Genomic DNA, 15,029 nt, shown 5'->3' with positions numbered 1-15,029 from the left:
TTAAACACTAACATGGCAATTATCAGTGAACTACTCCTGCTACTAGTCAGAACATTAAACACAGGCGCAAAGCTCTTCACACCTTAAAGAACAATTAAAAAAAAATCCACAATGCATAATGGGACTTCTATCAACACCTCTGCCTGCAGTATTCAACATACTGTATCTGCAGAGTGTGAAGGTGGATCCATCTGTCTTCATCTTGAGGGGAGCAGAGAAATGTTGTTCAGAGTCAGACAGCCTCTATTGCTGCTCTTCGAGCTCGCCTCAATTTATCGACCAGCGCACGTCTGAGCTGATCTGACCTGCCTGGGTTTGCTGCTAAACAAACGAACAGCCGCTGGATGGGTGTGGAGACGGAAGCAGATACATAAACCATATTCTGCAAGACACATGGACCAGCACTCCTGTACAACATACATTTGAATGCACACAAGCGAGCACGGACAAATACTTAAAGAGGAAGGAGAAGAGAGCTCGGATGCAATCATGCACGTTATATTTGATGTGATGCAGTTTATTGCTATGAGGAGGTCCGGGTCAGCTATGAGACCTGTGGTTATTCTTAGCTAGCAATTTGTTTGAGTCACTCAACATTAAGCAATTCATTTACAGAATTAGCAAGTAGAAATACCTGTAGTTATGTTAAAGTTTCAAATATTTAGATTTACATTATTTTTCTCAGTTATTCTGTTGTTAAACACATTGTTTCTGGATTTATAGTTTCCAGTATATATGGTACAAATATGTTGTTAAATCAAGTGTTTCTGTTAATGCAACGAGAGGAACATTAATCTAATTATGGAAGCAGAAAACCTTAATAAGTAAGTCAATTATTACCTGTTTGTTGAACTTTCATGTTTCCTGTGTGATATTTTGATATAAAAATATAAAAGAAATCCAGCCATTTTCAAAATATATTGTTGTGGACCAAAATATAAGTGTTTGTAATCTGATTGCTTAACAATGTGGCTAGCAGTCAAGACATTTTTGCTGCAGACAAATGTTGGACGAACAGACCGGCTGGCATCGCCGTCCCCGAGTTCTGCTGTTTTTGGGCAAAGTAGACAAAGTCGATTCAAATCAAATTACATCCAGAGATAGAGACACAGAAGGACACTCAGAGAGAAAACAGATGAAAGTAAAAAGGAATGAAAAAGAAAATAAACAAAAAGCAAGGAGAAAGAGATGCTAGCAAGATGGTCTCTGCATTCACCAGAAGGCTTAATGTCCTTAACGGCCAGCTGGCCTGTTCAGTGATTTAACAGTTTCTACACTAATGATCCGTCTCACTGGGACTTCTGTGGCTTAAAAACAAAGACAGACACGCCACATCTGACAGAGTCTTCCTTCAGTGCTTTAACCACCTCTCCTCTGGCTGTTTGTAGCTGATGTGACTGGGTTTAAGATGGCCACCTTGTTTTATGTAATCTAAGTGTTCTTGGGGTACAACTGGGTAGTTCCCTCAAACACAACCCACCCCCAAAATGTGATCACTACCAAGATGTGTGTCCTCAGGTGAGGTGGTAAACCGCACAGAAAAACTCAAGCCATAAACTCATCCAGCTCAGTGACGGCGACTGAACTGTGCAGCTACAGTGAGTGTGAATATGTGAAACTAAATGAAAACTGAAGTCAAAGAGTGAAAATGCATCTGTGTACATTTGCACTTACTGCACTGTGGTGGTGATGTGTAGCCGTCGGAGGCCGGCCGTGGGGAACTGACGAGAGTTGATGTAGGAGACTTTGGTCATGGCCGTGTTGATGCTGTCCACATCCTCTCCTTCCACTACCAGCACAGACTGGGCAGGGTTGAAGTGGAACTGGACACACAAACAAACTTTATTTGTCCTGAAGGAAACTTCCAGACATTCACATTCCAGCAATTGTGTTTATGTTGTAACTGTTTTCATAGATTATCTTTAATATCAAAGGATTTTTTGATCTCAAAAGCAAATGTTGCTTTTGATTAGGCAAACATTTCTCACAATACAAATTATATGTAAATATTTATGTATCTATGTCCGTAGACAATGTCTTTTCATGGTAATCTACATTGTACATGTCTGTAATCAGAGTAAACAGGCAAGCTATGACCACGGTAACAATGGCGTGACAGGGAAACACAAACTCAGTGCGTCAGCTTACATTAACTGCGTAGGGGGCGAGTTGGGTGTCGGATGTAAAAAACAGAACGCCTGTCAAGTCCCTGCGGTGGAAACGTGGATTTGGATGAAAAAAATCAGCCTGAACAGTAGTTTATTTCTGTTATATTACTGCTAAGGTGGTTCGCAGTTGCTATCCCACCAACGAAATACTGAAAGAGTGTGTGTGTGTGTGTGTGTGTGTTTGCCTCCATTTTCTCCACACCTTGATGTCCTTAGCGAGGCTTTCAAGGGAGTTAATATCAAGGCCTTCCTTGCAGGCCTGCAAGCAGGAGATAACCTTCTGGGTTTCAATGCGTCCTGGTCGGATTGTCAGACCTGACAGGCTGCCATGGAAGTACTGGGTAAACCTCGGGGTTGCGACCTCACCACCTGATTGGAGAAGAGAGAAGACAAGGGAACCACAGGGAGGGAAAGAGAAGTGAGATATGGGGCAAAAAAAGGACCAGTGTCACAATGTCAGCCAATTCCTAGTCTCACATTTTCCTTGTCTGCTTTTTTCCCCTTGTCATCTTCTATCATCTTAAGTCCTACCTTCACCTGACCTCCCCTGCCCACCTGCACTTCCCCATCAGCCCAGTGCCTTATATACTGGCCCACTTCCATCAATTTCTCACTAGATCATCTATTGTGCTTCTGCCTTGGCAGTCCAGCCATTTTCTTTGTGTGTTCAGACTCCCGGCCTGATCTTTTTTTCGATACATGTGTCTCATTGCCCTGTTTTCGACCTCAAGTAAACATGAACGTTTTCTTTTACCGGCCTGGTCTCAGGGTCGTGGTTTTGGGTTCAAACCTGTTTTTACAGAGCCATTGCCTGGTAAAAGAGACAACAACATGTATTATGCATGTTTCCAGGGGAAAAGCACACAAAGTTTGCCGAAAATAACATCTGTGAATCTGCTTCAGAAAGAGCTTACGAGACCCAGTGGATAGCAAGCTATGAAGAATTTAGAGGTTATCTTTCCCCCCAAAGTTCACAACAGAGGTAAGAAAGAAAGATGCAAAAACAAGTCTGACACTAGTTCTGACAGATGTAACTGAATCACATTGACGCTGACGTATCTGTAAATTCTGACTAGAATGAAAAAAAAGTGATTACCATTCGCGAACTGCTCATAATCACGTCTCTGTATTTTGCTTTCTGTAGGACTACACCCTCACTAATTATGTTGTGGTAGCGGGTGGCAACAATTAAAAAGACAAAAAGCTACCACAGAATAGGCAGCATTACAAAAATACACACTGGTCTGAAATACTCATGATACACTTTCAACACTTGGCACAACTGTAGATATTTTGACACTTCCTGTCAGGTTTACGCAGTGAATATGATGTGTGAGTCTGACAGATGTCATAATTCGTGTTTGACCTGAAATGCAGTGTAGCTGCTACAGAGAGTGGAGGTAGTGGGAAATACATCCTTTCATGCAAAATAAATGGAGCCTCCATTGCAAGCCAACACATTGGCACAGTCTGTGTGTGCGAGGTATCGCAGCGCTGCAGTCTGTGGGGTCAGCTCCGTCACAAATTCATTCAAACTCCGACATTATGTGCAGGAGAAAAAGTATCCTTTTTCATACATGGCACCAGAACCGGCCAGCTCTGCCCTGAGGTGCAAATTCACCACTTCTGATAATGTGTATAGGTCTATTCCACTTAACACAAATTACTTCCAGGTCTAGCTATGGGTGAAGTTCAAGTCTACTCAGTGAAAATGACACCAGAATTGAAAGTATGTCAGACTATATTTATACTCTACACTGTATCAGTCGATGGCAAATACATTTATCACAGAGGCTTCATATGAGTTTTTGAAATTACACATTTAAATCTTCTTTGGGAAGATTTAAGATCCATTTTTAAAGTCTAAATAATAAACTGTATTGTGCTTTTCTGGCAACTTAAATTTTGGATTTTGTAAATAATAACAATATTATTGGTTTTGGTTTATAGTAATCAAATCAAGAAAAATATTAAATAAAACCGGACAAATACATTATACGTTTACATTAAAAATGTTTTACTTTATACAAACACAGAACATTGTTTGATAATATTATTAAATCAATAACCTCCGCCAAGGCCAAACAATCCCCTTCAAGCCTAATCACCGTTGGTACCTCCTGAATCCCCATTAATTGCTGCACATAGTAGTTGCGGGTTTCAATCCCTGAAAAAAAAGACTGAAAAAAGACTTTCCTTCTTTGAAAACAGATTTAAAGCCGCTAGATATGGATTTTTATTTGGATCTGCATCAAATTGTAAAAGAGTTTAAAAGGGTTTATTTGATTACACGTTTGTCCCAGTTCGCTCGTAAAACGACATCATTGTTTATACTCCTGAACTAGCTGTATTTCAACCTGCTGCAGCTAAACAAAATCCGTGCTACGCTCTTCAAAGTGCCTGAACGTTGAATAAATAATTTTGCTGTTTGAGGTTACTAACCCACTTACAGTAACCCAGCCTGGATGTTCTCTCGTACTGAACTATTCTGTACAGTGAGGCTCGGGGGAATGGTAGACGGTAACGGCAGATATTCTTCTGAACAGCAACTAGCAGCCAGCCAGCGCGGGGCTGGAGGCATCTACTGTCTCAGCTCTGTCACTGTGAGTCACACAGGAGTGCATACATGTAGAGCTGAGAGAGAAGATCGTGTCACAGAGACACCAAACAACTGCCTTCAGCATGAGACTCACAGTACACTGCACAAAGGCTGTCTACGCCACAATATTAACATGTTAATTATTCAGTGACTTTAGTGTTGTTTTTGAGTCAGATTATCAGTATTTGCAGTCTTACACCCTCCTTCTCCTTCTTAATCATAACACCAGTCTGCTCTGTCTTATGTTTATCTCCTGGGGCTCTGAGGTGCAGACGGTGGACGCTGATGATGCTGATGATCGACTGCACAATCTTAGGATGCGGTCCATGTTCTCCGAGGACCATTAGCACCAACAGTATTCAATTTATAATAACCGGATAAAAACAACACTACAACAAATGGGGGGAAAAAAGCTGAAATGAGAATCAGTTCCAACAATCCAACTGTCTGAGGAAAGTTTCACAATAATGTGTCATAGCCCGCCCTTCTCTGCACGACACCAAAAGTTATCTAAAAACTGGCCGAAAAAAGATTACCAATACCATTAAACATTTTATCTTACAACACTTGAATACTTGGTAACGTATCTTGGTATTGCATTCACTAGCCTTATACAAATACTGTGTCTACAAACACATCCGACCCCCTCTAACACTTGCAAACCCTCCCAGTTTTCCCTGGAGACTGAAGTTTTTTGATGCCCTCTCACGGTTTCCACCCAGCGTCACAATTCTTATATTCTCTTCTATTCATTTTATTTTCCGACCATTGCCCCTTTTAATTATCATATCTTGTTACTTGCACTAAACAGTTTGTAGTCTTTTGTACTGTCGTGCATCGTCCTGCTCAGTGAGTGACAGATGGATAAAGAAATGGAGAAAAAAAAAAAAGAAATACTCGAGCGGATTTCAGACGTCCTGGAGAGAAGTTTTGAAGGAGAGGAGCATCCGTTTTCTGAAATCTGCCATGTCGATTTTTCCGTCGATCACTGGGGTCGCACTGACGTCAATGGCTGACAAACATAAGGCAGTGGCATGCAAAGACCCTCTAAGGGGCTAGGGCAAAAATGTGAATGAAACACCTGTTCATGCCAGAGGGGCAAATTATTCAGCATTCTTTCCAGAGAAAAGTTTCAGTATACTTGTTATTTTGTCATTATCATTCTTTAAAAGTCACAAGAAAGCAGGAAACAAAGTCTTTGAAACTCAAATCCCCACTTGGGTTTCAAAATCCTCCCCATTTTTGAGGTCTTAAGGTTGATAAGTGTGCCTCCTCCCTATGGGTGCTTCCATTATTGTGTGATGTCAGACAACCGCTGCTTCGTGAGCTCAGGGTAGATGGATTTGCCCCGAGTTTACTAGTAGGACTTCTAACTTTGAGTGACGCTCCATAGTACTTTTCTAGTAGCAGGGTTGTAAATTTCCACGTTATCTGGAAGGCAGCATTAGTCTATGTGTTCCTCCTCTTCAATGCCAGTTTGTCTTTGTTCCCTGTGTCGAGCGTTCCAGCAATTCACCAAGTGTTTGATGCTCCGACTCTTTTCAAATTTTATTTTATCTCTGCTAGTTCACCTCACCTTGTCTTAGTCTTCTAGCTGCCAGATTTGTCTGTCTTTTCCTCTAACTACACTTGTACACCTGTGTTCTGAACATTTTTGGCAAGTGAAGATTGCTTTTTAAATCAAGTTATTTTCTTTGAGTTTTTCTTTGAGAAACCACAAGCAAAAGGACTCAATAGCATGCTATTGAGTCCTTTTGCTTGTGGTTTCTCTGGTCATTACATAACGAAAGCACGGACAGACACAACATGGAAGTTCTCACAGCAACACTGAGAATCAGCGACATGCTGAGTGGCAGCGGGAAGTTAGAAAAAACTTAGTGATCAGTCTGTATTTGTCCAAAAACAAATAAATGTGATAATACAGCTATAAGTTATTCTGGCTTTTGTCAACCTCAACAAAACTGTTGAGGTTTAGCAATAACTGACTACTACAATGTGTGGCTGAATTGTCGCAAGCTGTATGTGTCAGCTAATGTTCTTGCTCGTAAATTCAGAATGTGTTTGGTAAATGTGAGGATAGCTTTATTCGGAGAGTTTTGTACCCTGCTATATACTGCCCACTTGCAGCGTTCCTGTAGAAAAGCAACATGCAGAGACCTAATGTGGCCTATAACACTGGAATGAGACTGCCTCACAGATGGTGTAGTGCCATCCAAATGTTTGTAAATGTCGGTGTGCCTACTCGCTCTGCCATTTTAAGAAATCTCATGTACGGATACGAGTGCAGGCAGTCCGTTTCAGGAAATGGTATAATTCTGGCCTTTGCCAACCCCGAGTTGAGCTCAGTCAGACTGAGGAGCCACTGGTGCTCCAGTTTGTACGTGGGTGCAGTTTGATGATTTCTGTCTTTCTGTAAAATAAAAAAAACAACAACATTTTTTCTGATATTTTCAGATCAAAATAGAAACAGAACATCAACACGAGCAGCACACAAGAACAATGCCCACTTCCTCACACCCCTCACTACGCAAGAAAGTAAAAGAACAAAAAGACAACAACAAAAACAATCTCTTCCTCATTAGTTTCTGCGGTCATCCGTTCATACAGCTGCATAAAAATAGACACTTACAACTGAAAATAAAAGTCAATGAGGTGCAATGTTTGTCCTCTTAATGCTGTGATATTGTCAAGGAAGGGTTGCCAGATCTGTTAAAAAACTACTTGCTCCCCCTAACATCTCAGATCAAATTGTCTCCTTAAATAAGCCAGTGTGAGCCAGGTTTCAAAACAGGGTTTGTTTCAGACCTTAAGCATTATTTTCTGTGCAATGACCATTCCTTTACTATTAGCGAGCTTCGAACAGCTGGTCCTGGGTTAGGGGGATGATCATGTCTATAAACATCTGAGTAGCAATTAAAAGCTTCTGACCGAGGTTGGTGGCTGTACGTATGAGCCAGCGTTCCTTCAGACTGTTTGCATTTAATACAAAGTGATGAGGATGCGTTGAATGAATATGATTTAACACATGAATAATGGAGTCTAGGTATGACTTTATGTATTTCTGTATATATTGTGTATGTTTTGTGTGCTGCCGAACTTTTTTTAAACTGTTATTTAATTAAGTCATTATCAAATCTAATTAACATATTGCTTCAATATAGTAGTACATCCCATAGATATAAGATGATGCAGCAACAACCTTTGAGAGCAACTCTTTACCTTCGCTCTTCATAAGAACCTGTTCTGTGATGTGTGCTTTTTCCAGATAAAACTAAATACGCTATTGTTAGAAAGCTGAAGCTATTTCTGTGTTGAGACCTAGGCTTCCCTACCTGATTTGCAAACAAAAAAATAGGTGAATAAAAGGTGATTCAAAAGCTCTTTGTTTTTATTAAAAATAACAAAACAAAAAATTTGTATTTGTCACTCCTCTAGACACACAGTAGTGCTCTTTAGTGGGACAACCACAAACTGCAAAATGTATTAGTCTTATTCATTAGACTTCCTCATGCATCAGGAACAGACGTGGTAAACACTCTGTTTTTAAGATGACAGAAGGTGTAAGTAAAAGCAGAGTGAGGAGAACTCCTAATAAGTTTCAATCACCTCCCTTTCTCTCCAAAATATAAGAAATATTACTTCTTATTCTGCACTTATTTATCTCTCTGGCAAGTGCATTTTTGAAAGGTTGTCTTTTTGATTGAATTTCTACTCTAAGTGCCAACTGATTGCATGCGTCTAGACATGCATATTATGTGTTTTTAAAGATTTCTCAGAAGACTGAAATGATTGAAAGAGGAAGAGAGGACGCCTCACATGTGCGGCAGACCTTGGATTCACATACACAACATATGCAAGTATATGTGTAAAACTATGATTTTATGTTGGTAAGTAATACCTGCTAATCAACATTGAATAGCACCCATTTTAAATAAAACATGCCCATTTTCATATTTTGATTTGATGCCATTTGGAAAAAATACCACTGAAGTTATCACATTTATGCAAAAATGGACCTAAATTCAAGACACACACAGAGGCAGGCAGGAAAAGGAACAAAGAGTGAGCTTTAAAGCTGGCAAATCCAAAATTCAAAATAGCAAACAACAAAAAGGCAGGCGACAAAAAAGCAACAAGAAGAATCCAAGAAAGAGTTACACAAAAATGCAGAACAAACCATAAAGCCATGGGGAACAAATCAGGAACACGGGGAACAGACGCATGGTGAAAACAGGACTGAAGTGTGGAAACAGACGAACCAACAAAGTGAGGGAACAACACAGGCTCGAATTCGCAGGGAGTGAATAACAAATGAAACACAGGTGCAACAGAAAAAAGGACGGGAAAGAGACAAAGCCAGGAAGTGGAATGTCACAACAGGAAACATCATCCTGAAAACCAAAACCAGAGGGGCCATATATGATTATTTTTACAGGGCCATTGTGTTTACAGTCATTTCGTATCATTATTCTAAAGATTTGAGATTCTTCACAAAAACGTCTCTCTAAAGGCGGCGACTTGTCACGCACAGGTGTAACCAATGACTTTGACGACTGCTGCATTTCGCTCCACTTCCTTTGCTCTTCCACCTGCTTGCTTAATGGCATTACTGGGACACCTCAATGCAACACAGCCATAATTAATATTATTAGTCACACCTGTGCCTCTCCTGCTCTGACAAGTCAAAATGAGAAAGGTCTAGCGGATTACTTTTAATTTGAAAGCAGTTGCTGTTTATGCTCGTAGCGGTGCACTGGGATGTTAAATCTTCTTATTTCACTGTGTGCTAAAGGAATGCTAACAAGTAGCACATTGTGCCTCTACTTCAGCAGCAAATAATTTAGAAACTTACTGATGGTATATGTTGATTGACGCCTTTCATTATCAAAATGAAATTACCCTCAGTTATTGATTGCCTACACAAAGTATTTGTGTACTGTGCTGTGGAGGTTGCTTTGAAATTGAACACCCACTTTCCTGTTGCACATTCAATGAGATGGCAAACACACATTGCCCATCCAAACTCAAAAACAGCTTATTGCTGCAGAAAACTGCTTTAAAAAAAACACCCCCAACAACCAAATACCAAACCAATTCTCTTGTTAACCTTGTGTGGCGACAACACACATTTTCTTTTTCTGCTTTCAGGGCAGGAAAGTACAGTCTGAATGTCTTTCATTCCACATGTCTCATCATTATGTTGTTGATTGTGGGGAAAAGGGGATGGAGAAATGAGAGGCTGAAAGGCAATCTTGCTCGCTAATGGCCTGCAAAGTTATCAGTTGCGGCTTAGTGAAGCTTAAAGCGGCTTCATTGGGATGTAATAGCTGGCAAAGTTGTCCTCCATTCACTCTAGCTAATCCTTCCTTCAGGGCTTTCTCTCACAATCAGAGATTCATGGAAAGAGGCAGAAAGAGAGGGCCGTATGAAGCGAGGAGGAAAATGATGACGACAAAAAGAAAATTGCAATCAGGCATGGGATGAAAAGAAATTTAAACGGCAACCAAAGCCATCAGGATTGGAGCTTTGAATGATGCTGGCGAGTGTTATGAGCGTGATTTAGGCAAGCTGCAGAACGGATCACGACCGGCTCATTCTGCCCTCCTGTAAAGCACTTTTGTATAATTATTCAAGTCGTAAACACGGCGGCAGGGTAGCTCTTATTCATACCAATGTGATCACTACCCGCTCTCGTTTCCTTGCCGCTGGAACTGACACGCAGATTTTCCTGTTTGATACCCACTAGGCTACTGTCTCTCCATTTCAAAGAAGAAATGCTCGCAGCCCTGGGGCATAAATCTTAATCTCTTTATTTGTCTTAACAGTAAGACTCCTGCGTTCTCTCTCTCTCTCTGTGCTTCAAATGTAATTTTCAGCATCTTTGGGCTGCTGTTGTTGATGCAGTTTCTCTATGTCTCCATATGTGGCCATCGTTTTACAGGTTTTTCCCCTTTGCATAATTACAAAGAAATACATTGTATTTCATGACACATTAATTTACTAAACCTCCAGTGAATTTCCTGATCTGTCCTCAGTCCTGTTTTTCTTTCTGATCAAGGTACTCTGACAAGTCTACATAAATATGCTTTATTTTCTTCCTTTCTTTGTAGTGCTGTTATTGTTTGGCAATCTAGGTATTGTTCAGTACAACAGTGCTGGTTCATATTCTAACAAAACTGCTCCTGAAAAAGAAAAAAATGAAGGCTCTCTGTAGACAGTGGATAAAATAACACTTCAACAATGTGTTAAAAAAGAAAAGAAATCAATGAATACAAGGTGTTTCTTGTTTATAATAAGTAACAAAGAAAATCAGTAACAGTTCAGTTTACAGGTCTGCAAATTACATGGTAAGTGGGTGGTAATTACCACGCAGCATATTAAAAATTTCTTCGGAGTTACCTCTGAATGACCAGAATAAAATACAAAATATTACCTCAAAAAGAATAATTAAATCACCCCAACATGGTTTAATAATAATATTCTGCTGTTTTGCAATGAGCAGTTAATAAAAAGCTTGTAATTTCTTTATTACATTTCCATAAAACTTTTTTTTTGTTTTGTTTTTATTGTATTTTTCCACAAATAAAGTGACACAGTACAACACGAACAAGCATTCACATCCACACAGGCACACATATGTACAATACATTTCCATAAAACGTCTAACTGGTTTCTGATCGTGTAGTTTCTATCTACATTTTTAACCACTTTCATCAATTTCTATCATTAAAGCACATCAATCCAACTTTTTATTTATTAATTTTTTATAGTTAGCCACCACAAATTGCTAATGACCGACAACTACACCTTTATGATCAAGAATCAAGTTAGGGAAGTTTAGGAAAACTCACTTCAATTTAGTGGCCTGCTGAGGGGAAGCTGAAGAAAAAGTTTCCTGGAACTGTATTAAAGAAATTAGAAGCTATTTATTAACTGCTTGTTGAGTAATTTTCAATATATTCTGAGGTCATTATTGTGGTTATTTGGGGTTAATTTCAAAGAAATTTGAAATATGTTGCTTGGTAATCACCACATACTTACCATGAAATGTGTGGCCCAGTAAAATGAAGTGTTACCAAACAAATCTGGCTGTGGAACAAGTGAAAATTATCTAAAAACAAGTCTCTATATCTCACTGAATTTTTTATTTTCTAGGTAATTGTGTATGAAATATTTATGACTAGGAATCAGACAATTATACTTGGTAAACTTTTGAGTATTTCCAGTGAAACAGTGGATTTATTATGTTGCTGTGTGCGTCTCCCGTGAAAAATGAAATCAATGGTCCCTGGCACAGATTCTGGAACATTCTTCTAGGAAGTATTCCCTTGCTTGGTGATTTTTAATTTCTTTTTACTGCTTTGTTTATTTATTAGTTGTAACTATAACCAGTCATAAACCAATTATGTAACAGAAGAAAATAAAGATGATGTTTCTCCTGTACTGATACTGCTCCTTTTGTAGAAACAGGCCTATAAATAACTGATTTCTTCATTTTATGCGGAGCACATAAAAACTATAACCTCAAGCAGAAAAGGCTGCTGCTTATAAAACAACTGTCAGATTATACTATAGCTGTAAACAATCCCAGCAACACAATGTAATAGCTGTTGCGTCCCGTTCCTGTTTGATTTCAGCTTCTTTAATGGCGTGGAAACATTTCTGAATTACTCTGAAGCTGCTGTATATTTTAAGAAACAGACACACACACACTGACCTTGCCAGCAGGCGCCCACAGTGAGCTGTGTATCAATCTTTGAGGAGTGGATCGGCCAGTCATCCGTCACCAGGTAGGGTTCATAGGTCACACCATCCACAAATAGTGTCACTGCAGGAAACTCCACATTAATCACATAATAGTGCCACTCCTTGTCACAGATCTGTAAAGGGGAGAGAGAGGTTACAGTGTTATTAAGCTGCAGTACTTTCGGCTAAGTGTCCACTTATAATGCAGATAAGAAAATGGTCTTGGTTTGCACATACACGAAAATGGGGCAGCTTTAAAAAATACATTACTACATCTCCTTTTTGGGGGTGTTATTTAGGTTAGGAGCATTTTTCCGTGGAGGATTATGTTTATAGGGAAGCTGTTATGAAGATGATGATGTTTACTCCAATCATGCAGCCGAGACCGTAGGCGCATCCTTAAACGTTCCCCCGTCTTTCTACCTTCAATGAGAGCGACACAACAAAAATTCCTCCCCTCATCTCTGGATCATTTGCTCCCTGTCGTCAGATAGCTAATGAGGTTTTCGTCTAATGAGCTGTTCATTAAAGGCACCGGATGAGTGACAAACACTGCTGTGGAAGAACCGAGTTTCTTTGATTATTTGGAGAACTTGCAAGGACACATCCTGTTCTCTCTTCTATCCTCCTGCTTCTCAACCTAAGATAAACACACACCCACACTGTCCCCCTACCCGAGCCACAGATATACGCTGAAAACATTTTTGCTATTTTGCTCACTTGACTTTAGAGCTACAACTCAGTTATTTTCATTATTGTTAAACCTGCACGTTAAGACAAAAAAGCAGCAAATCCCTGCATTTAAAAAGGTAGACCAGTGAAATTTTGGCAATTTGTCTGAGAAAATGATTTATTGACTGGAGACTAATCAACTAGCAAACTAATAAACTGACAAACTGTTCAGCTTCTCGTGGCTTTTGCACTCAAATCACTGGCTGCAGGGGAGCATAATCAAATATTAACTCCACCGATTTTACACATTAAAGCAAGTTTACAGGTCTTGGGGAGCACCAATACATATGTGAAAACAGTAGTATAACACCTTTTGTGGCTCCAGAGGAACCTGAGTGTAATTTGATAAATTGCCTCTAGTGATGTTGCTCAGTGGTTAAGTTGCATTGTGGGTAATGTAGGCGCGAGATTCTGACAGGGAAGAAGAATGCGTGGAATGAAAAAGGTGATTTCTCTGTATCGATTCTGATCATTTGTTTGTAAACTGTCCATAAAGAGTCCAGCAGTCTGGGGTGCAATGCAAGATCAGTGGACTGCTTTTTAAAACCAGGTCCCTACATTGCCCACAATGCAACTTAGCCAATAAGTGACATCACTGGAAGCAATTTACTGTATCAGATTACATGTAGCTTCCTCTGGAGCCACAAAAGACTTCATACTACTTTTTCAGATCTACTCTTTAAGTGATAACCTGAGGCCTGAATTCAAGTCCATCCCAAGTCAATGTAGTTCAGTGAGTTGCACAGTCAACTCAGAGTAACACATACAAAATATTCAAACTAAACCCCACACAGGGCGGCTCCAGACAGACAGGTAAGGTTCACTCTGAGTTCACTTCATGTGGGATGGAAGGGAAAAGATGGGAAGGATTTCCACATCTAAGACTTAAAGCTGCTACAGGGATTACATATATGTCTGGGTCTGTACATAATTAAAATAATTAGGCTACCTCAATATAAAACCTAGAAAATAAAATGAAGAAAAACACCTTTTTACCGGACATAATATCCTCATGTGACAAAACTTTGCAGCCAATTCTTAAGCAGCAACCTGAAACATCCCAAGCTGCTCCACAGATTCAACGCTGAATACAGAAAAAGTTTCCTTCCCCAGGATCCTCTTTTGCCTTGGTGGAACAAAATCAGTGGAAGTGCCCATTGTGGATGGCTGTGAATATCCCTCATCTGTATAAAATAGTTTTTGAGGTATTGACAAACGGCACAATCGTGTGCAGAATCCACAACTGGATCTGAGAGATTCTTTGATTTACCTTCAACCGCTCAAGGATCTCTAAATGAGAAGGGTCAAGGTAAGTTCTCAAGAGGAGATTCAGAATAACCCTCACTGCCTTGTTTTGAGAAGTTGTTTTTAAGGTAGATGGTTTGGCCCTGAATGCAGCATTTGCCCTGTGATTGGCTGGTGACTTGCTGAAAATGTAGCAAGCTTGACTCCAATCCACTGACAGCCTGAACAGGATCAACAGGTATAGAAAAGGACGAATGTAAGATAGAAACTTTTATACATCAAGTGACCAGGGTACACTGTGAAGATTCACATCATATTGCGTCCTAGATGTTATATGCTGTGAAATGGCTAAACAGAAATAAGTACCGCTTTCTGTATTTTACCAGCCCAAAGGATGACTGACACATACAACCCTGGATGAAGCCACAGAGCCTGTTATCAGAATCACAGGGAGACATGCAAATACTCTTAATTCAAACCACTTAAACTGCCTTTTGAGTGCACTACCTTTTAAAGTGATATTCACAGTTTTAATGTCT

At 39.8% G+C, this 15,029-nt stretch overlaps 1 protein-coding gene across 1 annotated transcript in view; it reads right to left on the bottom strand.

Moving 5' to 3' along the window:
• The window catches only part of clstn2a (calsyntenin 2a), a 149,728-nt gene that overhangs the window by 5,371 nt on the left and 129,328 nt on the right, over positions 1-15,029 (bottom strand). The window contains exons 10-12 of the mRNA XM_073491698.1: positions 12,485-12,647; positions 2,371-2,537; positions 1,675-1,823 (exon numbers count right to left, since the gene is read on the bottom strand). Coding sequence (XP_073347799.1) covers positions 1,675-1,823; positions 2,371-2,537; positions 12,485-12,647 — 479 coding nt within the window. The remainder of the gene's footprint in view (positions 1-1,674; positions 1,824-2,370; positions 2,538-12,484; positions 12,648-15,029) is intronic.

This window comes from Pagrus major, chromosome 21 (genome assembly GCF_040436345.1).
Source record: "Pagrus major chromosome 21, Pma_NU_1.0".
NCBI classification, from domain to species: Eukaryota; Metazoa; Chordata; class Actinopteri; order Spariformes; family Sparidae; genus Pagrus; species Pagrus major.
Note: the sequence above shows the minus strand (reverse complement) of the source record. Positions and strands in the feature narration are given on the sequence as shown.